Source organism: Sus scrofa, chromosome 7, assembly GCF_000003025.6.
Source record: "Sus scrofa isolate TJ Tabasco breed Duroc chromosome 7, Sscrofa11.1, whole genome shotgun sequence".
In the NCBI taxonomy this organism is placed as follows: Eukaryota; Metazoa; Chordata; class Mammalia; order Artiodactyla; family Suidae; genus Sus; species Sus scrofa.
Window position 1 is genome coordinate 34,428,321 of NC_010449.5, and position 24,640 is coordinate 34,452,960.

The 24,640-nt window shown below is 43.6% G+C and overlaps 1 protein-coding gene across 1 annotated transcript in view; it reads left to right on the top strand.

Annotated features, from left to right (window-relative positions):
• The window catches only part of DNAH8 (dynein axonemal heavy chain 8), a 282,456-nt gene that overhangs the window by 231,136 nt on the left and 26,680 nt on the right, over positions 1-24,640 (top strand). The window contains 3 exon segments of the mRNA XM_021098657.1: positions 5,373-5,489; positions 7,822-7,923; positions 17,437-17,597. Coding sequence (XP_020954316.1) covers positions 5,373-5,489; positions 7,822-7,923; positions 17,437-17,597 — 380 coding nt within the window.

Genomic DNA, 24,640 nt, shown 5'->3' on the forward strand with positions numbered 1-24,640 from the left:
TGGCCAGGAAGTCATGCAGCAGCAGCCACTTTTGCTGCAGTTGGCTGATGTCTCTGCCCTGGCCCTCCAGCCCTCCTGCCCTCCCTGCGGGATCCTCTCATTCCAGCAGTGTGGCACTTGCCTCCTCTTCTCGGGCCACTCCTTCCTGCGAATGGGGCCACATCCTCTTGACTCTCGAAGACTCTTGAGGGAAGCTTCCCTCTGGCCTCAATATTCTCCCTCTGCAGTTTCCCAGAAACTCCAGTGTAGCACAGATCTGGGCTTCAGAGCAAGCCCATACTCACCTGTCAGGATTTTAATTTTAAATGTATCTTCCTCCAAAGTCTTGGTCTTCTGAAACTCAACTGTTCTACTTGTAGTCTCCTCCCAAAGCCTCCTGCAGAAAGTCAGAGTCTTTCCTGTTTTGTTCCTTTCGATGGTCCATGTGCCTCCTACTGTTTATGCAGCACATTGGACCCTTATTAAGTGCACATCATAAGAAGTGCTTCTCAGGCATTGCTTGGGCCCCAGAATGCCCTGGAGGAGGTGTTGGGGTGGGGTGCTGAGTCCTTTCAGAAATTTCCCAAGGGATTCCAACCTGCAAGGAGGATTGAGCTTAACTTGCAAAGAGCCACTGCCCTTAAGGGAGGAATCTTTAGTCATTTTTATGTCCTTTTCATGGTTTGGATATTTCTCCCTCTCATTTGACTTACCCACATGTTGCTCACATTTGGGACTTTTCTAATTTTTTATACACAACTCTTTGAGGTTTATTGCGAGAGTCTTTGATTAGGAACTCTAAGGGCTTACAGTTGCAAACTTGGGAATTTTCCCATGGTTCATTTTAAAATTTTAAATATTTAATTAAAATGGCCATATCTATGGAACCCAGGGAATGCCTCTGCTAGCAGTTCCTCATTCAGAAAAGTGTTTACTTGTCTCTCTCTGTGTTTACTTGTCTCTCTCTCTCTCCTTTTTTTGTTTTTTTTCCAAGTTTAAGCCTTGGCAGACATGCCCTTCCAATGTACGAGTCTGTCTACCAGTTCTTTCTTGCTTTGGGAGACGTGGTTTTCAAGTCCTTAGTGCACATCTCTTTAGAATAATTACGGTAACACGAGACAGATTTTTTTTTAAAAAGATCTTTTACACTTTCTTCTATCGTGTTTCCCAGTAGTTCTAACCATTTCTGTTAATCAGTTTTACATACTGAAGTTTCCCTTGGATTGTTGAGTATGGGTTGTACTTTTCATTTTATGTGAGCTCTAGCTATTAAATAAATAGGGTGTGATGCCCTAAAGAAAGCCTCATTTGGAAGATGGGGCTGAAGTGATTCTGCATTGGAGGGAGGGAGGATCTTTGGACTGAGGTAAATTCTACCATAAAACTGAAAGAAGCCTTGATATCACGTCATTATTGTACATATCCATTGTACAATTTTTTCTTCAGTGTTCTAAGGAGGATTCCAGGTTTTCCATATTTCGACAGTAGTTGCATATGTTATATGTTCTTTGGTAACGAATCTGACTTGTATCCATGAGGACGTGGGTTCAATCCCTGGCCTTGCTCAGTGGGTTAAGGATCCTGCGTCGCCATGAGTTGTGGTGTAGGTCGCAGACATGGCTTAGATCCAGCCTTGCTGTGGCTGTGGTGTAGACCAGCAGCTGCAGCTCCGATTGGACCCCTACCCTGGGAACTTCCATATGCTGTGGGTGCAGCCCTAAAAAGCAAAAAAAAAAAAAAAAAAAAAAGAAGAAGAAGGAATCATTATGGTTAAATTCAGCAGGGAGTGTGCTGGCCTTCCCAAAATCTTCACTCTCCCGCTTAGTAATGGATAATAACAACTTACAGGGTTTTTTTTTTGTTGGTTTGTTTGTTTTTGGTATTTTGCCTCTTTTTAGGACCACACCCACAATATAAGGAGGTTCCCAGGCTAGGGGTCTAATCGGAGCTGTAGCTGCCAGCCTACAACAGAGCCATAGCAACACCAGATCGGAGCCACACCTGCCACCTACACCACAGCTCATGGCAACACCACATCCTTAACTCACTGAGCAAGGCCAGGGATCGAACCTGCAACCTCATGGTTCCTAGTCAGATCCATTTCCGCTGCGCCATGACGGGAACTCCTCCTTTCTGGGTTTTAGCTCTTTCTCCTGATGCTTGGATCTGCTTACCGTCCCTCTCTGAATCATCACTTGGGTATGTAGTTCGGGTTACTCAGCAGAGGTTGTCCATCCTGCAGCCTCCTTCTGGGTGAATCATGGGCTTTGTGCTCCTGTCTTTGCTCCTGACCTTCACCAAGCCCAAGATTCTTTTCTCCCTTCCTTTTGAAGACCAGCTGCTGTTTCATTTTCCCAGGAGCCTCTGATTAAATGTCTTCAAGCTTATCACTTGTTAGATTTTGACAGTTAATTATACTCTCTACCATGTTGTTCTTTCCTTGTTTCTAAATCTTATTTTCTTCACTAGATTAAAACTCCTGAAAAATTCACCAATTCTAGTATTTTTCCATCACATCATGAGGGACTCATTCCATAGTTTGAAAAATACTGATTGGATGGAAAGAGTCAGTATTCCAAATTCTGGCAAAGTCCTCTGCTCTTGAGCTTCCAAATGAGTTCCAGTGGTTTGAGTCTATTCTGATATTATTCCAAGGTGATCCTTCAGGGTTTTTTTTTTTTCCCTTTATTGTCACTTATAAGGATCAGTGAGTACACACACACACACACACACACACACAAGCAAGAAAGTGAAAGGACCTCTTTTTTTTTGAAAGAAAAGACACCAAGATTTTGCCTCTTTTTTTTTTTTTTTTAATCCTCAAAAGGAATTAAATGGTCTATGACTTTACTGCACCAACCTAAAAAGTGAATACTTTAAATGAAAATGGAGAGTAAGTAATGTAAAATGAAGCAAACCTCAGCATTAGGGCAATTTTCAAAGATCCCACTTTAAGGAGCAACTGAATTGCAATTATTCACAGTGCGTGTAAATAGGAGTGTTTCCAGAGAGCCAATTTAAGCAGCTTCAGTAATTGGAAATAAAGAAGTGTTCTTCATTCGGTCTCCTGTCTGATTAAACAGTAAATTTTCAAAATTAAGTCAAACACAGGTAAAACTATTTTAGAGTTGATTCTCTTTTTTAAAAAATGGGAAAACATTTGCTTTTTATTCCTGAGCGATTAGCCTTCTTCTCTTTGAAGTCCTCAAGATGGAAGAAATTCCAGCGACTCAAGGGTTTGCTGAACATGTTTTCCTGCTGCTGTCCCACCCTTGCTCCCAGAATAACCTGGAAGAGACCCAGCTCAGTGTTTGAGGGGATCCGCTTAAGAAAGTCAAAACTATATGTCGGCCCCCAAACTGACCCTCCAGAGAGTGAGAGAGAATGCCTTTCATTCTGATCATTATCAACCAATTTTTATTAGACAGCCATGATCCTTTTCCTAAGATGCAGGTGCAAAGGGAAAGACAAAAATAGGAGCGATGTCTCCTCTTGTTGAGGTTGCCCGCGCTCCTCCTTTTCTTCCCTGTCTTTGAGGTGGAAGGTGGTGCTTCTCTCTCCCGTGTTTACAAATCTCCCTAGGTTAAGCTCTGACTAGGACAGACTCCCAGTAGCAATTCTGTACTCTTGAGTCCAAATTCCTGCGAGAAGGGAGATTATTGGCTCTTTGGGGGCTTGGTTGTCCTTTTTTAATCTAATTAGCTAAGGAATGGGGTTGGGAGATACACCCGCTGTACAAATGTCAATGTGTCATTTGACACCCTACCCTGAAGAAGAGCTCTAGCAATAATATAGTAGCTTACATTTTTAAGGGTTATTTGTTGGCCCTCAGTCTTATCTCCGAGGGCCAGGGCATTGGACTCAAATTAATTTTGATAGTTTATTTAATAGCTGAGAAGCATACCATAAAAACCAGTAATTAAACCTTTTCCCTTTCTCAGTTTCTTCTCTGACTTGTCCCTGAATTTGTTCAAACTAACATTCATTTGGGTTCATTTAAATGGGGGTATTATTCTGGATCTAAAGCGTGGAACAGCTGCAGTAAGAAGTATTGGAATGGCTTGTGGAAACTCGTGTGTGTATGTGTGTGTGTGTGTGTGTGTGTGTGTGTGTGTGTTGTGTGTGTGTGTGTGTGTATGTGTGTTGTGTGTGTGTGTGTGTTTGCGTGAGCACGAGTGAGGCTGGGGAAGGCAATGGAGAGAAAGAATCCATAGATGCACTTAGTATACATTGAGAGGTAGAGAAGCAGAATTACATTTTCCCATGGTTGTTGTTGGGATTCTGTTCTCCACATGGAAAGGCACAGTCAAAAGTCCAGGAGCGAACCTGAATCAATAATCAGACCTTAGCGAGACTGAGTGTGAGTGGAGGCAGGGAGGGCTGATGGTACGGTAGCATTTGAGTTAATTTATATGGTTTGCTAGGTGATCAGGGCCTGGCCCTATCAGTTCTAACACTTACATTCCTTTCAAACGATCTCCAAGATGTCAAAGCAATTGAGTCATTTGACCTGAGCCCTGTTTGATTATTTATGAGTAATTGGGCAATTTAAAACGATTTCATAGGAGAGAACCAGCGAGGACAATAGAAGTGTTTTAAGACAGACATGTCATATTTTAAAACATAAAATTTTTAGTTTTCAGAACCCGAAACTGCAAGCCTGCAAAGTCAAACCAGCAGGAAGTCAAAACCAGCAGGGAGTCTTGAGTGCTTAAGTTGTTCAACTTGAAAAACCAAAATTCAAAGTTTAACATTTGAAACTTTCAAGAGCTCAGTTTAAAATAAATTGAATTCATTCAACAGATAATTTATTGAGTATCTAGTGCACTTTTTTGAGTTGACAGTAGAGACCTGGACTTTTGGAACCCAGGATCTCCAATTTGGCAAATATTTGGACATCTGTTCTTGTAAGCCATCTGCCTCTAGAGCCAGGGGATAGTATTTCTTTTTTTTTTTTTTTTTTTTGTCTTTTTGCTGTTTCTTGGGCCGCTCCCGCGGCATATGGAGGTTCCCAGGCTAGGGGTCCAATCGGAGCTGTAGCTGCCAGCCTACGCCAGAGCCACAGCAACGCGGGATCCGAGCCGCGTCTGCAACCTACACCACAGCTCACGGCAACGCCGGATCATCAACCCACTGAGCAAGGGCAGGGACCGAACCCGCAACCTCATGGTTCCTAGTCGGATTCGTTAACCACTGCGCCACGATGGGAACTCTGGGATAGTATTTCTAATGCGCAATATATCCAAAGTCATATACTGTTCTTTTATGACATCAACTTATTTCAATATCATGCCTTAATTTTACTGTACTTTATGTTTTAGTAATTTAAAAAAGGGAATCAGCTGCATACAAGTTAAAAATCTCAACCAACAATTTTCTTTGGTGTTTTTAAGGAGCGACGCAAATTTGGCCCCTTAGGATGGAATATTCCTTATGAATTTAATTCTGCTGACTTTTCAGCCAGTGTTCAGTTTATTCAGAATCACCTTGATGAATGCGATATTAAGAAAGTGAGTAAAATGGTTTCTTTTGTCTATTGTTGTTGCAGTCCTTGATGTTCTGTGGGCATTCCCAGTCTGGAATATACAGTGACCCTGTTGAGGCCCCCTCATCTCCCCCAAAAGGGACCGATCATTCCAAGCACCCGCTTACTGGTCCAGCCATTTCCACTCACACCCCCACTGCCCACAGGAGTGCATTGGGACTCTTCATCTCACGCGTGTACCCACCTGCCTTCTCCTTTGCAGGTACCCAGCAGAGGCAGAGCACTGATGAAACTCAGTGTGTGCATAGCACATCCATGTGCCACGTACACTTCAAGAGAATGTGTATCTTCAACTTTTCTTCCTCTAGCTCACTCGTGCCTCCTCAGAATCCTCTTCAGAAGTGAGAATGTGATCGCCCAGCCCATACGAACGTTCTTTCGCCCCTTAAGCCCCATCTTAACAGATACTTAAGCTTATGCAGAGAAATAGCAACAATTTCTAACGATGGCCTATGACCTCTGTGTGTCGCTTCACAGTTTGTCAGTGCCTGCAGGAGCAGGGTCTCATTTTTATTTTCACAGCTCAGGGAGGCAGATACAGAAGGCATTACTATTGTCCCCATTTTGCTGACGAGGCACTGGACAAGAGAGGATAAAAGACTTCCTCAAGGTCCCTGAGCTAAGAACGCACACCCAGTTGTCCTTTCCACCTGTGTTACAGAGAGTGGGAATTCTGTTTTTCCCATGAGCTTGGGCAAGATGATAAGCCTCTCAGAGCCTGTTTCCTTACCTATGAAATGATCCTAGGAGTTCCCTTCATGGCTCAGTTGTTAAGGAACCCAACTAGTATCCATGAGGACATGGGTTTGATCCCTGGCCTTGTTCAGAGGGTTAAGGATCTGGCGTTGCCGTGAGCTGTGGTGTAGGTCGAAGACACCGCTTGGATTCTGTGTTGCTCTGGCTGTGGTGTATGTAGGCCAGCAGCTACAGTTCCAATTTGAGCCCTAGCCTGGGAACCTCCATATGTCACAGGTGCAGCCCTAAAAAAAAAATATCCCGGTTTCCATGAGGAATAAATGGGGTTGCATTTGTGAAAGCACAGTGTTTGGGGCCTAGTAAGGGCTTGATAAATACAAGTTTCCTATTGCCTCTCCCTCTCTCCCTCATCATAGTAGATCTTGAAGGTAATTGTAGATTCCACGGTATCATATGATGATGGTGAGCCATGATGAATTATTATCTGGGTTAGGAGGAACTCTAGAATCAAGCCATCGTTTTTCTTAGAAATTACCGAGGGATATTAAATTGAGTATGACATTTTGATGAAAAATTATATGGGCTCACATTTTGTAATTATTTATCATTTTTCATATATATATATATATATATATATATATATATACACATTACGGTTACCTTGAAATCATTGCTTTGAAAGGCAATGAAGCTGAAAAATAAAATTTTAACCAAGAGAAAGTAAGTAAAAATCAAGCATCCTTACTTCTACCCCAAATGTGACACACTTTCTTTAAAAATAAAAACTGTTGGAGTTCCTGTTGTGGCGCAGCTGAAACGAATCCGACTAGGAACCATGAGGTTGTGGGTTTGATCCCTGGCTTCGCTCAGTGGGTTAAGGATATAGCGTTGCCGTGAGCTGTGGTGTAGGTCTCAGACGTGGCTTGGATCTGGCCTTGCTGTGGCTGTGGCGTAGGCTGGCGGTTGCAGTTCCAATTAGACCCCTAGTCTGGGAATCTCCACATGCCCTGGGTGTGGCCCTAAAAAGGACAAAAGACAAAAAAAAAAAAAATCAACTATTAATATCTGAAGTGCATTGCCAGTATAAGGTTGCTATGGAAATTAATAAATACTTTGAGGTAGTTATAGCTCACATAATGAGATAGCAGAGGATTGCATTATAGAAAAATCTGGTGAATGAATAATTTTCTAGTTGTTCTCATACTGATTGAAAAAATACCTTACTGAGAACATATTGAAGCTTTGATTACTTGATTTTTCTTCTTTCTTCACTAAACGTGACTTTTTTCTTCTCCAACAGTTTGCCATTACAATAATGAGTATTACAGGTAATTGCACCCGCAGACTGAAAAATAATCTTCCTTTCCCCCTATTTTAAAGAATCAATGAGCATTATATTCACCAATGTTTAGTATTGTATATTTTCCTTTTGTGAACAAACCATAGCTGTTCCAGTCACGTAAGAGCAAGAGTTATTAATATAAGATAATGAGTCATTTTAAATGCAGTCTAGCTAGTGCTTCCTTTTTCCAGAGAAAGATCTGAAATATTTAGAATTGTTTATGTTGACCATGAATACTCCTTTTCTGTTTTTTGTAAAGGGTGTGTCATGGAGCACTGTTCGGTACATGATTGGAGAAGTACAATATGGGGGCAGAGTCACCGACGACTTTGATAAACGTCTGCTTAATTGCTTTGCTAGGGTAAGTCAATCTAGAAAGAAAACCGCGGGGACACCTCTCACTGCGTCTTCCTGTTAAACAAGAATAGTTGGGGTTTTTTAAAGGATGGTGGATTTACAATACTGTGCCAACTTCTGCTGTACACCAAAGTGACCCGGTCATACATATACATACATACACACACACACACACACACACGTGTTCATTCATATCTATATGAATATAAATAATTCTATACATATGTAACTTTTATTTATATATAAAATTTTCTACCATGTTCTACCTCAAGAGATTGGATATAGTTCCCTGTGCTGTGCAATAGGACCTTATTGTTTATCCATTCTAAATGTAATAATTTGCATCGAATAACCCCAAACTCCCAGTCCATTCCATTCCTTCCACTGCCCCTTGACAACCACGGGTCTGCTATGTCTGTGAGTCTGTTTCTGGTTGTAAGACAGGTTAATTTGTGCCATATTTTGGATTCCACATGTAAGTGATATCATATCATACTTGTCCTTCTCTTTCTGACTTACTTCATTCAGTATGAGAATCTCTAGTTGCATCCATATTACTGCAAATGGCATTATTTTGTTCTTTTTTATGGCCAAATAATGTTCCATTGTATATAGGTACCACATCTTCTTCCTTTTTTTTTTTTTTTTTGTCTTTTCTAGGACCACACCCACACCATATGGAGGTTCCCAGGCTAGGGGTCTAATTGGAGCTGTAGACACTGGCCTATACCACAGCCAGAGCAATGCAGGATCTGAGCCTCATCTGCGACCTACACCATAGTTCACAGCAACGCTGGATCCTTAACCCACTGAGCAAGGCCAGGGATCGAACCTGAAACCTCACGGTTCCTAGCCGGATTCGTTAACTACCGAGCCACGATGGGAACTCCCAGGTACCACATCTTCTTAATCCATTCATCTGTAGATGAACATTTAGGTTATTTCCATATCTTGGCTATTGTGAATAGTGCTGCAGTGAACATGTATCTTTTTGAATTATAGTTTTGTTTATAATAGATAAGCTGACCTTAAGGGGGGAAAAATATACAGCAGAGCTGCTGAAAAGAATCAGGCAACCAGAACAAACCAAAACCAAAACCAAGACCAAACCAACCAGCAATTTACTTGTAGTCCAGAACAGAGCAGAGGTCAACTTTCAATGGTCTGTGGATCTTCCGTAGAGATTAGCTCCTCACATCCAGGGTCTCTCCCCACTCCCCCTCCTATAAAGACACTGGACGTAATATTTCTGCCTTTTCCTCTGATTGCAGGTCTTCATGGCTGTTTCAAGCCCCGAGATAAGTGATTGGAAAATGAGCCAAAATTTGAGTTTTCTCATCTCTTTCCATTAGGACTGACAATTGAAAATAGATGAATTGTTCATTTTGTGTGTGTGTGTGTGTGTGTGTGTGCCCAGTAAAATCTGCATAGCTCATGTGGGTAAACATTTTCTGTAGATTATTATCTCCTAGCAGTTCTGGCTTTCGTGTGAAGGATGGATAGTATAAGTACATCTATCAGACTCAAATTATTCTCAAAATTTTTACATGTTAAAGAAGCAATATACATTACCTAAGTGGAAAAAGAAATCAGATATATGAGTATTTTGTGGTTATTTGAGTTCCTCATATTAAGATCTAAGTCAGTAATTCTTTGATTGTTTTTCCCCTTGACAAATTTAAGACTTCAACAACAAAGCACAAGTGTTGGTGGTATTTTGGGAAACTGGAGGTTGACCAGAAGTCTGAATTTTTTTTTCAACCCTTACTAAGATTTGCAAGTTTTTCTCAAAGCCATATGTGGGAAAAGGTGGGCGGTGAAAATCTGTTGGTAAACACGTGTGGAGGTGGGAGCCTGGCTGCTAGAGGTTAAACTGGTACAGGCCTCCTGGAAAGCAGCTGGGCAAAACTTAAGTATCCCGGGTAGATACATCCCGGAACATTTCTAGAACAAGTCCACCACCGGAGATGTATAATGATGTTCATGGCAATATTGCACGTGGAGCTGCAGGCAACCACCGTAGGTTGGGTTCTCCAGAAACAGACTGTATTGGAGATCTGCTTGTGGGGCCTCCCTTCCCCCAGGGCTTGAGCTTGCTTGAGGCAGCTCCTTTCTGGTGAGTAGTTCCTGGGAGGGATACGGTTGTGAGTTCTCTGTGGTCAGTGCTCCAGACAGCTGCAGGAACAAGTGCCTGAGTCCTGAGGAAGGATCTGGTGGTGTATCCTTCCTACAGATGCCTAACAAGCCTAAGACAGTGGTTAAGAAGTAGTAGGGGAGCACAGTGGAATACTGTTGCTCACTCTGCAAGGGTGCAAGCTGGTGGCACTTCGTCATATCAAGCATGTGTGATCTGACTATCCTCTGAACCAGAGTCCTGGTTCCATAGGACGTCGTGCTTAGATCTTAAGAGCATAGTGTTGCATGCAGAGCTCTAAAAAACAAAAGGAGATCTATAAAGTGATACATGTGTGTTTCTCAAGAATAAATACATGAATTTAGGGACATATATCAAAACATCTAAAGAGAAGCCCTCAAAGGGAAGGAGACTGGGAGTGCATATCAGGGATGAATGGGAAAAACCTAAAATGAAAAGGGTCTAGATTCATTAGAATAATAAAGTACAGGAATATGATAAACTCCCCTCTGTATCTGAATAATTGCACAAGTACCTAAAACTGGAGTTTTGGCACTGGAGACTATCAGAAGTGGTTCAATTTTGGATATGTTATATAGGTACTACCAGCAGAATGCTGATGGTGAAAGAAATGGGGTCAAGGATTGCTCCTGGTTTTGACCTAAGCAACTGGATGGAGAATGGGACTATTTAAAGAGAAGGGAAAGAACTGGAGGAGGAAAATTAGTTTTATCGGCTGGGGGTGGAGATTAGAAGTTCTGTTTTGATCATGTAACTTTTGAGATGCCTACTAGACATCCAAATGGAGTTGTCTAAGACTGTCCACTCCATAAGGGCAGGGACTTTACCTGTTACATCACTGTCAAATTCCCAGCCCCTGGAACAGAATCTAGCACATAGTAGGTGCTCAGTAAATATTTGTTAAATAAGAGAATGAATGCAGATAAATAAGGCTGTTGGATTTACAGGTGTGGAGCTCAGGAGAGAGCCCAGGTCTGGAGAAAAAGATTTTGGACTTCGTCATATAGAGATGGCATTGAAAGTCAAGTATTAGATGAGATCATCATCTAAGAAGAAAGAATAGGGAAGGAAAGGAAAAAAAAAAAGTAAGGTACCTCGAGTACTTTAATGTATTGAGAAAGGAGAAATGTCAACTGAGAAGAGAAGTCAAGGAAGATGAAAAAAGGAAATTGACCTTTATTTAATATTTGCCTGATAAATTTTTTAAAAATCTAGCTTACTTTTAAAAAAGGTGAAATATAGCCCAATATAGGAGTTCCCATTGTGGCACAGCAGAAATGAATCTCACTAGGAACCATGAGGCTGTGGATTCAATCCCTGGCCTCGCTCAGTGGGTTAAGGATCCAGCGCTGCTGTGAGCTGTGGTGTAGGTCGCAGAGGCGGCTTGGATCTCGCCTTGCTATGGCTGTGGTGTAGGCTGGCAGCTGTAGCTCTGGTTAGACTCCTAGTCTGGGAACCTCCATATGCCACGGATGCTGCCCTAAAAAGACAAAAGGACAAAAAAAAAAAAAAAAAAGAAAGAAAGAAAGAAATATAGCCCAATATAGAAAAACATAAACATTCAGCTTTAAAATTTCTTTGAATAGACCCTGAATGTGTCCATCACCCCCTAAGACTCATGCATGCCCCTTCTCCATCACAACTTGTCATTCCTCCTATGTAACCACAATTTTGACTTTTATAGAAACCATTTGTCTCTCACTATACTTTCACTATCTAAGTATATAGCTTTATTTTGCCATCATAGAATGTGTTTTCTTAGGCATCTGGCTTCTTTTTCTCAGTATGATATTTTAGGGTTTATCCATGTTGCACCATGTAGTAGCAGTTTACTCATTTTCCTTATTGTATAGCATTCCACTGGATTATATTGGTAGGTGTTAGGATTGTTGCCATTTGGAACTATTATAGACAATGCATCTGGGAACATTTTTGTCCGTTTCTTAGTGCATGTGGATATGCCTTTCTATTAGAAATGGAACGATAGTTTATAGAATATGTGTATTTCCCATTTTAGTGGAGCATGATTTCCAAAGTGGTTGTTCCAGTTTATACATTGAAGTACGAGGTACCTTATTTCTCTACATCTTCACCAACACTGGGTATTATTAGTTTCTTTGGTGTTAGCCATTATGGTGGATATAATGGTATCTCAATTTGGTTTTAATATTTACTTTTCGAAATACTAATGGAGTTCCACAGCCTCACATACTCATTCACTGTATTTTCTTGTTTGTGACTTGCTTGTACATTCTCACTGCTATTTTTCTTGGGTTGTCTGTCTTTCTTTAAAAAAAAATTGTTTATAGAAGCTTCTTGCATATTCTAGATGCAAGTTCTTGATTAATTACGTGGTTGCAGATGTCTTTTCCCACTCTGAGCTTTGACTTTTCACTCTTTTATTGGTCTTTTGATGGTTAGAAATACATAATTTTAATATACTTGGTATATCCTCTTTCTGTTCTTTTTGCTTAAACCTTTCTGTGTCATTGTTTTAGATTTATCTCCAACAAATAACAAATAGCTGGAATTTTCAATATTTAATCTGAGAGTCTTTGTATTTTAACAGGCAAATTAATCATTTTACTATTGTAGTGACTGCTGTATTTTGACTTCTCCCATAGTATTTTGTGGTTTTCGTTAACCACACTTTTGTTGGCCTATTCCCCCTATCTTTCCTGCTTTATCTTTTTTAAATGTATTTTTATTTCTCTCTACTGGTTTGAAAATTGTGTACCCTGTCCCTAGTCCTTAAATTTCTAACATAATGTAACTTAGGTTAAAAATCTAACCATACCTTTTAGGCTTTAACTCTGACTGCCATCTTCCATGTTACTGTTGGGAAATAGTTTGGTTCCTCTTTATTTTCATCCCCATCCATTTTACTCATTTTGGTAATTTTTACAACCAGTGCTGATTTTTTTTTTTTCTTTTTAGGGTTGCCTGTGCAGCACGTGGAAGTTCCCAGGTTAGGGGTTCAGTTGGAGCTGCAAATTCCAGCCTACACCACAGCAACACAGGATCCGAGCTGCATCTGTGACCTACATCACAGCTCACGGCAATGCCAGATCCTTATTAACCCACTGAGCGAGGCCAGAGATCAAACCCACATCCTCATGGATACTAGTCGGGTTTGCTATCGCTAAGCCACCACAAGAACTCCCCAGCTCTGATTTAGATTTGCCAATACATATATGAGCTGTTTTGCACTCTTCTTACTTTGCCTTCCTCTCCTGGGAGAAGGAGGCTGGGCAGCCCCCTCCTTATGATGGGGGGGGGGGACATGGGCATAGAGACTGGTGGACTTGATAGAAGATGAGGTGGTTTTCTCCTGTGTGTTCAGGGCGAAATAAGAAGCGTCATTGGCTTCATTCAAGGGGATGCAGGTTGTCAGCTCAGGAAAGCAGGGAGCAAGTTTGGAACCTTCGAAGAGAGTGGAGAAGCTGTAAGCAGTTGCCTGGAGAAGTGGGGGAGGGACCGTGTAATCCTAACACACATGTCTGCCTCCTCCACTAGACTCTCAGCCCAATAAGTGAAGAAACAAGTCCCCCAGGTCTCTTGGGCACCTGGAATACACCCAATACCTGTTTGTTGATGACTTGCATAATTTAATCGAAGTAGGTTGAGAATTTCATGTGCCTGGACTATTATCATCTGAGACAGCATAGATTGAATTTTTACTGACCTCAGTGTACAACCTGAAAATTAGGTCTAATTTTTTTTTTTACAACACTTTATATCAGCTTTTTTTTTTTTTTTTTAATATGTTTTGGTTCATTTTCTAAAAGGTCAGGTTCAAGACAAGTCCTGATTAGCCAGCTGTCTTGGTCGGTTTGTCTGTTTTATTGAAATTGCCTTACCCAAAGGTGGCAGGAATACTGCCATTTGCTGGCAAAGTGAAGGGAATTTTTAAGAGCTCTCTTGGCTCCCCTGTGTATCAGAACCAGAGCCAGCTCTCTGGGTCACAGCTGAAAGCTGCTAGTGGTTAATGGTCCCCTCAAGGTAGACGGCCGAGCCCAGGCAAGGGAGTGTCTGTCACTCAGACCACTCCACCTTCGAGATCTCGTGCTGGGCAGTTCCTCCTTCTGACCCTAACCTGTGTCTCCTCTTCTGCTTCTCTGACCCCAGCATGGGGGAGGGGGGAGCCATTGGAAGATCAGTCAGCCGATCCCAACCCCCCTCTCAGAAGCCTACAAGTCTCCGTCCTCTGAGCCTGAGCCCAGGCTGGGAGAAGCACCTCTCGGATGATACAGACCTTCTGATTCTGGTCTAGAGACAGAGTTCTTATCCAGGAACCAGCTCATTGGCTGCTCCAGAGTTAACAGCAGCTCCGTCCCGCCCTCGCGCCTTACATCACCTGATTCCGGCTTCACTGTGCTCTGTTCTCAGCAGTTACTGTCTTACATGAGAAGTTCATCCCACTGTGTTCCCCTCCCTTTACCCCTAGATGTAGTCCATCTCCCTCCCTCCTTCTCCTTCTCCCGGTCTCTCCACTTTGCTTGGCCTGGAGCCTCACCACTTCTTCCTTCAGTCTGCACTTCATCCTCCACCTTTCTAACCTCCTGTCTCACCTGTTCCCTTCTTTCATTCCTCTGTCTGGCCTGGGCCTGTTCCAGAGGGTCCTTTAGTAACGTGAGAGATGAGTTTGGGTCTCCGGATCTAAGGACATGAAGTCACTGCATGAGGCTGGTAGCAGGAACCTTCTTGAGGAAGATTGCAGAAAAGCACCGGAGTCCACATCCTGCCTCCCTCGTCTTATCTCAGTCTCAGCTCAGTCTCACCTTCTAACCAGCTGGCCTCCCCTCTGCAGTCACTGTACCCTGATCACGTTACCCAGAGTTGCCCAAGTGAAAATCACCTCAGCTGTAAGCCTGTGCCTTCAAAGCAGATCCTCTGTCCCTGTGACTTTCAATGTGGGGCTTATCTTTGAACCCTTGTTTGTTTTTTCTGTTCAGCATCTTATGGTATGTTTCCCTTAAAACCAATGCTTGTAGCACCTCATTCATTGTCCTTGGAGGATAACTGCTTATTTTTGTAGGGTACCTTCTAGAATCCCCCAAAGTAATTCCACATAGACTTCACATTCTGTAAAAATTTTTTTGGCCCTGCCTGAGGTGTGCAGAAGTTCCTGGACCAGGGATTGAACCTGAGCCACAGCAGTGACAACACTGAGTCCTTAATTGCTATGCCACCAGGGAAAAAACTCCCTTTTTTTTTTTTTAAGTTTGTTTTTATGGTGTTTTTGGTTTTTTTTTTTTTTTATGTTCTCTATTTTGATTATACCTCCAAATGTGGTCAACCTCAACTATTTTTATTTATTTTTTTATTTTTTATTTTTTTGTCTTTTTGCCATTTCTAGGGCCGCTCCCGCGGCATATGGAGGTTCCCAGGCTAGGGGTCTAATCAGAGCTGTAGCCACTGGCCTATGCCACAGCCACAGCAATGTGGGATCCGAGCCACATCTGCAACCTACACCACAGGTCACGGCAATGCCGGATCGTTAACCCACTGAGCAAGGGCAGGGACCAAACCCGCAACCTCATGGTTCCTAGTCGGATTAGTTAACCACTGCGCCACGACGGGAACTCCCTATTTTTGTGTTTTTGAATCCAGCTATTTGTGTGCATATAAATAAAGTCATGGAAAAATAAGAAGCTTCATTTTGCTTGTATAGGCATATGTCATCTGGCAACACAGAACTCAGTGGGTCATTTGTTGTCTGTGTGCTGAAGACCCTGTGGCCTTTGCCTCCCTAGTCATCCACATGACTAAAAACCTAATCTTTCTAAATGATGACCTGTATCATAGCTCTGTTTCCTCTGATAACTTCAACTGCTCCTCATTTCTTAAGTTAAGCACCGGTTCTCACCCTGACATCCACAGTCATCCGTAATATGAAGACCTTTCCTGTCCTCTTACCACTACCCTGCGGTAAATAGAATGATTTCGTCATTTACCCAAACTGCTTCACGTTTTCGCATCAGTTATTCTATGCCTTTGCATGTGGTCTCCCCAGTCACGAGTTGCTTTGCCTAAAAACCTACCCTTTAAGTCCTGTCTCCAAAATCATCTCCTAGATAAAGCTTTACCTGACATCCATCTGGCCTTCCTTTCTTCTTGGCTTTAAGCCGCTTAGGACTTTGCTTATTTTTCTTTCCTCTGACTCTCACCTTAGCATACTTTGTATTGTGGTTCTCGTGTAACAGGCTTATCGCTCTTCTGGGTCACAAGCTCCTTGAAGGAGAGGACTGTGTGTGTCTCATCTTTGCATTCTGTTCCTGTTCCAGGTGCAATGCCTTGTGGACAGGAGTTGGACAGGATAGAATGGCGAGGAGTGGAAAAGGGAGAATCAGTACACAGGGTATTTCAGAGCAATCACTGGACCTAAAAAGAGCTGGAAAAAGAAGCATATGGAGGGAAGATACTAGAGTAAGAGTGACCAACAGAAAGAAGGCACAACCCTCCACTCTGTTCACAGGGAGTCCTCTGAGCCATTTGGACATCCTGCCTGCATTTCCACACCACCCGCCACCCGTAATTTCCCTCCCTACTGGGAAAATCACGCCATTAGACACAGAAGTCATTGCCTCAAATCAGGCTCACAGGCATTCAGCAACTTTTTTTTTTTTTTTCCACTTCAGGATAAGTCTGTTCACACCAAGTATATATTTATTCTCATGCTGTTACCTTACAGATAATCCATTCATACGGAATGAGAAAAGGATGTCTTCAGGCAAACAATAAGATAGTTGGCTATATTTGGTTCTTGTGGCCAGGGACATAACGTAATTAACAGAGGGAGCGCTCCCCACTCTGGGCGGGAGGGAGATGTTTGTAAGAAGTATTCCTGGCTGTGTGCGGTGTTCAGTGCCACCGAGAGCCCCGCTGAGCACAAGCATAGCCCCCAGGCATGAGCCCTGTGCGAGGAGAAGGGAGGCAGTGAAAACGCCCAGATACGCTCTTGTGTGTGTGATTATTGCTTCTGCGATGCGTCCCCACCTTTTCAAAAGTGGGCTGGAGGGTCGTCAAATTACTGCAGCAGAGAGTGTGCTTGCAAGGCTGGCTCTCTCCTCTTCCCCCTTAGCAAGTATCTTCTTTGGTGTTAAACAGAGACCCAGTTTTCACTGTTTTTATGTTATGCCCTCTCTCTCTTCTCTTAATATGTGTCTAATTATACTATCCTTAGTATAATTATATACTAACCACACTATCCTTGTGGAGTTTTTTTAAGGTACTTTCAAACCCAAAATAGAAAACAATTAAAATGGAAATAAGGGGACCCTAACTCCCTGATGCTGGCAATTTTCGGGTTTCATTTAGATGTGCATCAGTTTTATTCCTCCTGTTTTCTCTCCCATATAGGTCTGGTTCAGTGAGAAGATGTTTGAACCGTCATTCTGTTTTTATACTGGATATAAAATCCCCTTGTGCAAGACCTTGGACCAGTATTTTGAATATATCCAGTCACTGCCATCCCTAGATAACCCCGAAGTCTTTGGGCTTCACCCTAATGCTGATATCACGTAAGTTCCTGACATTCTGTAATTTGAAAGGATCGTTTGTATCCCCTCCTGGCAAAGACTATGCATTTCATTTTCTCTCTTAATCTCTCTCCTTTCCTTTCTTTTTTATTTTACTGTGAAAAATAGTGTCACTTCCTGTCTCCCAATTACAATTCTGTCCTACCTTGGCCTGCTCTCCCATCACTAAATCCTGATGCTCCAGACTTTGTGACAATGTTAAAACTCTAATTTATGCATTGATTATTTCTCCTCTGTCGTGTCATAAAACCAGTGGGTGTAATTGGTCTTGACACTATTGGTCTGGTAGGGCGGTAGCCTCCCAGTTCTTTGTTTTTCACCTAAAAAAAAAAAAAAAAAAACCTATTAAAAATAAGAGTCATAAGCAGAATGTGAAAGGGCCACGAGGGTAGAGAAAAGAGGAGGAGGAACTGTATTTCTGCTGGACCCTCTCTCTTATGAGCCTCTCCCCTCACTTACTTCCCTACGTCCTTCCATAAACAGCTGCCCTTGGAGGGCACAGTGCAGCGAGCCCAGGAGCACTCAGATGAGGACCCAGATGCGAGCCCAGGGAGCTGGGGGGGGGGCCCTGGGGGGGCTGAGGGGGTGGTCCTTGGCTCAGCCTGAGGTCCCTGTTCTGGCCGCAGTGGTAAGAGGAATGAAGAGATAAGACCTGTGTCTGAGTCCCAGGCCCCGTCTCGGACCCACCTTTTGGATGAGGTCTCACCCCTTATCTCTCCGGAGACCCCCTGCCTGAACACAGCACCCCCCCAGCTCTGCAGAGAGGGCTCCAAGAAGCCCCAGCCAAGCGTCTCCTTGGATGGACATGCCTTTGGCTTACTGACCGCAGACCCGCAGAGTGGTTTCAGGAAAGGCAAGACACCTAGACCCCAGTGGCAGATTCTAAGCTGTGACAACAGAGTGCTTCTCTTCTGGTTGCTCTCTGGCTGTGGCAGTTTCACCAGCGCTACCTGGGATGGATATTTCCACCTTCAGGTCTCTGCCCTCGCCGGGCACCTGGAGTCCCGTTTGCTCCCGCTGCATGGCCTTTCCAGCTTGAGCGTGCACCTCGCTGCCCTGGCCTCCTGGCCTCTCCGTCACCCACATTCATCCTCACTTCTTCATGTCCTCTGACCTCTCCCACACCTCTTTTCATCTTCAAAGATGTGGGCCAATGGCCCACACTCGTTCAGACCCTGTGGCAGAACCGTGACGCCTCCAGGGTGGTGGCTCTAGCTGTCATTTGAAGAGGCCCTGCTAAGTTAGCAGGAGACAGAAAAGAAGAGAAGAAATAGAAAAGAGTCCTCAGTGGTCCGTTTGAGAATCAACATTATCCAAGGAGAGCACACAGGGAGGGAGACTTCAGAAATGCGAGTCAGGGAGTTCCTGCCATGGCACAGTGGTTAACAAATCTGACTAGGAACCATGAGGTTGCGGGTTCGATCCCTGGCCTTGCTCAGTGGGTTAAGGATCCAGTATTGCCGTGAGCTGTGGTGTAGGTTGCAGATGTGGCTCGGATCCCACATTGCTGTGGCTGTGGCATAGGCCAATGGCTACAGCTCTGATTAGACCCCTAGCCTGGGAACCTCCATATACCACGGGATCAGCCCTAGAAAAGACAAAAAAAAAAAAAAGAAAGAAAAGAAATGCGAGTCAAACTATGTCACCCTTCTGGCCACAGCCCTCCTGAGGCTCCTGTCTCACTCCAAGTCAAGGTCAAAGGCTGACAGCGACCTCCAGGGCCCAGTAACACCACCTGCCCCCCCACCTCTTGGCCTGGTCTCCCTCTGCTTTCTTCCTCAAGCACCCCACTCAGCTCCAGCTTCTTGTTTCTTAGCTGGACTGGAGGGCTCCCCCCACAGGATACTTGCACTTTCTGGAACATCCTTCCCCCCAGATACCACTGGGGCGCTCCTTTTTAGCTCTTCTGGTCTTTGCTTAAACGTCACCTTCTCAATGCCTCCTTTCCTGGCTGCCTTATTTAAAAATTGCAAACCACTCCCCAACCCCCACCCCAGGCTCCATCCTCCTTGCCTGCTTTCTCCCTTAGATTGTATCACTGGCTGGCATACTCTTACTTACTTGCTATCGGCTGCCTACCATTGTTAACATAAGCTCCATTATGTCTGAAACTCTGGTCCACTTTCACTACTGTAGCTCCAGTGCTAAATAAACAGTGCCCAGTGCTCAGGGAATATTTGTCGAATGCATCAGTGATACTAAATTCTCCCAGAGTGGACTTCCTGTCGTGACTCAGTGGTTAACGAATCTGACTAGGAGCCATGAGGTTGCGGGTTTGGTCCCTGGCTTTGCTCAGTGGGTTAAGGATCTGGCGTTGCTGTGGCTCTGGCCGGCGGCTACAGCTCCAATTTAGACCCCTAGATGGGAACCTCCATATGCCATGGGAGCGGCCCTAGAAAAGGAAAAAAGACCAAAAAAAAAAAAAAAAATTCTTCCAGGCTGTGCAGAATCTGATTAATGGGGATGGTCTATAGGAAGATTCGTGAATTCACACGAGTGGGCAGAAAAATGGCCACGAAGTTTTAATGCCCTTGTGAATTAGCCGATGAAGTTGTTCACATGTGAGGACTCTAAACTTTGATTCCATCCTTGGCAAGAGCTCAAGGAGCCATGATAGCTGGTACCTAGAGAATGGATCCTGTCGGGTATTAAAGGGTCCCGCCAAGGAGTAGAGAAAACACCTTCAGGGATGGCATCCCTGTGACCAGGTCGCTGGGGGCAGTTTTGGCCACCAGCTCTTAAGAGAGATAAACCAGAGCTAGAAAAAGTCCGGAGAAGGGCAACCAAATTGTACTCCAGATGGGAGACAAACTATTTTTTCCCTTGACTTTTTATTTTGAACTATTATAAATGCTCAGAAAAGTTGCATGTACCATGAACACCTGTAAGGCCCTTCACCAATTGTTAACATTTTGTTCGATTTCCTTTTTCTTGTTCTATATTTATATCTTTGTGTATTTATATCTCTACAGCTATATCCATATATAACCACAGCATTTCTCTCTGTGTGGGTGCTACAGACCCTCTGAGTGGACAGGGCATGAGGTAGTACCAGTAATTCCAATACTGGTTGTACGCCTCAGGGCTCTTCCTCACCCTCCCTCATTTCATCTTATTATCTCCTTTCTCCACGGGGAGAACGCTGGTCCCCAGGAACCTCAGTATATTTACTCATTTGCTCCAAATTACACCCCCAACACCATAGCCAACAGCAAATGTACTCAGTGGAGGTTAAGATTTCTTTGCAATTCTTTTTGTCCTTAGACTGTGTCTCACTGCATGTACACAGAGCGCTGTGTTCAAAAGTTACTCTGATTGTTTTTGCTGTGTGGTTATGCTATCCATTGACATATAGGCTTATATTTGTATTACATCTTGGCTTTTTTTTTCTTTTTCTTTTTTTTGGCCACCCTGCAGCATATGGAGTTCCCCGGCCAGGGATCAGATCCAAGCCACTGTTTTGTCCTATGCCACAGCTACAGCAACGCTGGATCCTTAACCCACTGTGCTGGGCCAGGGATCAACCCTTGTCTCAGCGCTCCAGAGATGGCTGCCGATCCCATTGCGCCACAGTGGGAACTCCTGATGGTTGTAAATATGTGAAACTTGAACATGGCTCCAAAGCCACAACGAGTGGTAAAGATTCTGAGAGCAGTTGCCTGCGCTCCCATCCTGTTTCCCCTTCCTTTACAGGCAACGGTTTACCTTCTCTGTGTTTCTTTTTTGCTCATGCTCAGATACCGCATATATTCTTATTATCCTTTCTCTCTGATACAAAGTTGCTATACTGTACGTATCATCTTATGTCTCACTTCCTTCCCTCACAGTGTATCCTGTTAAGTACCTCTGTGTTCATAGGTATCTTCCTCATTCCAGGCACTCCCTGGAGATATTGTTGGTTAGATTGCAAACTACCACAGTAAAGCAACTATTGCAGTAAAGTGAGTCATGTGAATTTTTTAGCTTCCCAGTGTGTACACAAGTTAGGTTTACACTCTCCCATCACCTATCAAATGTGCATTATGTAGCACATTATGTCTAAAAAAATAATGTCCATACCTAAATTTAAAATACTTTATTGCCAAAAAATGCTAATTATCATCTGAGCCTTCAGCAGGCCCTAGTAATAACATCAAAGTTCACTGATCACAGGTCGCCATAACAAATAATAAGTAAAAAGTTGGAAATACTGCAAGAATTACCGAAACATGACACAGAGACAGGAAATAAGCAAGCGCTGTTGAAAAAAATGGTGTTGATAGACTTGGTGGACATGGGGCTGTTGCAGATCTTCAATCTGTAAAAATTGCAATGTCTTCAAAGTGTGATAAACAGAAGCATAGGGAAACATGGTATGCCTGGATACGGAGTTTTTTTTTTTTTTTTTTTTTTTTTTTTGCAGCTCTGATCATACATATCATAGTTTATTCAACCATTCTCCTACAGATGGACATTTAGGTTGTTTTGCTGTCCCCAGTAATCCCTCAATTAATAATCTCATACTTGTGGTTTCTCATATTGTTGGAGATGTACTTTCAGAGTAATTTGCTATGGGTGGGATTTCTAGATCCAGGATTTAATGAATATTGCCAATTTCCCTTCCAGAGGGCTGTGTCACTTTGCCCTGTCACACACAGTATGATTCACTGTCTCACCAACAGAGTGTTGGACAAAGTGTTGGTGAAGCTCATTTTTCACCGACACAACAAGTGAGAAACAGCATCTCGGCATGGATTTAATTAATTTCCTCTTCCACTAAGTGAAGCTGAAGACATTTTCCTGTATGTAGGGCTGTTTGGACCAAGACGCCATCCTGAAGACCCTGTTAATAACCCAGGTGTGGTGATACAGGCCGAGATCAGGGATGATGATGAGGTAGAAGGTAGAATGAGGGGCAGGACTGCTCCCAAAGGTGGTGACAGGCTTCAGTGATTGTAGAGCAATGGCTGAGAATCTTCTGTGGTTTTCATCTATTTGCTGTTGCTACGTGCTGGAGAGAGAGAGGACATGGCTGGCCTTCTTTGTCTTATGAGAAGTCTGTCCTCACAGCTCTGTCCAGAGGCTTACACACCATGGCTGGCAGCTCTATGGTCTCTTTTCCCAAAGTAAAGTGTCAGGATCTTGCTGTCTCTCATCACACCAAGTGAGCTATGGTTAAAAAAGGGTTGTGCCTCTGCCCCAGACGACGGGTTCCATTTCTGCTAGAAATAACCGGCTGGCCTCTAAGACCTGTGACCCTCCCCTGATCTCTCTTTTTTCTTAACTTCCACCTTGGTCTGTCCTAGGGTCTTCCCCAGGAACCTCCTCTTTGCAGGGACCTTGGCCTGCTTCTGGCTCCTGCTCAGGCAGGAGGCTCTGTCTGGAAGCTCCACGTTTGGTCGTTTTCTCGACCTCTGGGTGAGCTTTGTCCTAGGTTTGAGTCTTCTTTCCTCTGGTCTCCCGAAATACGTACGAAATACGCAGTGACTCTAATCCTAGCCTCCTTCTTCCTGGCAGTTGAGCCTACCTTCTTGGGGGCGGGGCTCCAATCCCTCACGGTTCCCCCACCAGCCACCAGGAGGCAGTAAATAATAACACACCGAGCTTCCCAGCTAAAACCTACCCCTGATCTCCCAACTTCACCCTTCCCACTGCAGGGAGCAGTGACTTGCCAAGATCTGTGAGAAATGAAAGTACAGGGTTCCCTGTTCTTTGTGGTCTGGGAGCTGGGATGGTGGAGGAGGTGGGAACAGGAGTGCATTTTAGGAGGGATTGCAGAGTCCCGTTTGGGCTTTGGGGCGTGTGGAGTTGGGAAGGAGGCATCTGAGTGGGGAGGGGTGTGTCTCACATGGACTGGAGCCCAGGTGAGAGGTTCAAAAGCATCTGTGCCAAGAGAATAGTTGAAGCCAGAGAGGGGGTGCACTCCCGGATTCACTGGCTAACTCTTGTGTGCATGTCCCCAGCCAGAGGAATCCTGATTAATGTTCCTGACCGACCACCCCATTCAACGGCACAGGCTCACGGGCTATAATTGGGCAGGGCCGTGGTGGAGAAGCCCATGTTCCTGCTTGTCAGAATCTGCACCCTGAAGTCAGCATCCACGAATTCGAGAGAAGGGGGAGGTCTGGGAAAGAGGACCACAGGTCTTTCTCCTCAATCCTTGCTTAAGAAGGCAGAATCCTTGAAGTAGAGGGGGAAATCGAGCTGAATAAATTCGTTAAAATAAGTAAAATCTCTCCCATGAGCTTAGAGACCTTGGTGACAGGAACTGTAAAAATGCATAGTTTATTCACATTTTATTACCTAGATTTATAAGGTACTGAGGACTCTGCACATTCAACCATCTCAATGTTGACAACAGTTCTTTATTTCCCCTCTTTTACTCATTAGCACTTATGCATATTTTTCTACCTTCTGAAATTTATCAAATGTATTATTACAACTTTGATGTTCATTTCTATGCGGGATGAATGTAATTGTATGCCTTTTAGTATTAGCCCACTTTTGAGCTTCAGATTTTTATTTAAAAATTATGCTCATTGGTATTTCATGTGCAAAGATGTATGTAAATCTAGGCTGGTTTGGATATGATAGTGCAGTAATATCTTGTTAGATGGCCAATTGTTTATAGACAGTTCTGTTTTTCAGCTGTTTTGCATTTTTATTATCCATGACCCTGACTCTACCACTCAGCAGACATGAGCTAGACATCTCCCCCACACCACAAAGCTACAAGTCAAGTATGAGCTTTTCCCCATGTTTACTCCAAAGAGAGATTTTTTTTCTTCTAGAAGTAACCAAAGCTCACGGAATGTTATGGCCCCTCTTCCTCATCTCAGAGCATTTAGGGGGACTGTTTTCCTGAAAGCCTCTGGGCTTTGAGGCATGTGGAGATATTCTCAGGTCTCCATTACAGCTCGCTAACTAGGCTTCTGCCTTTCCTTTGCACACGGAAAGCCACCTTGTGGAAAAAAGAAAGGTAAGCTTACAGCCCTGGCATTCTGTGCCTCATAAAATATGTGGTGGGGATGTGTTGTCCAGCTCTT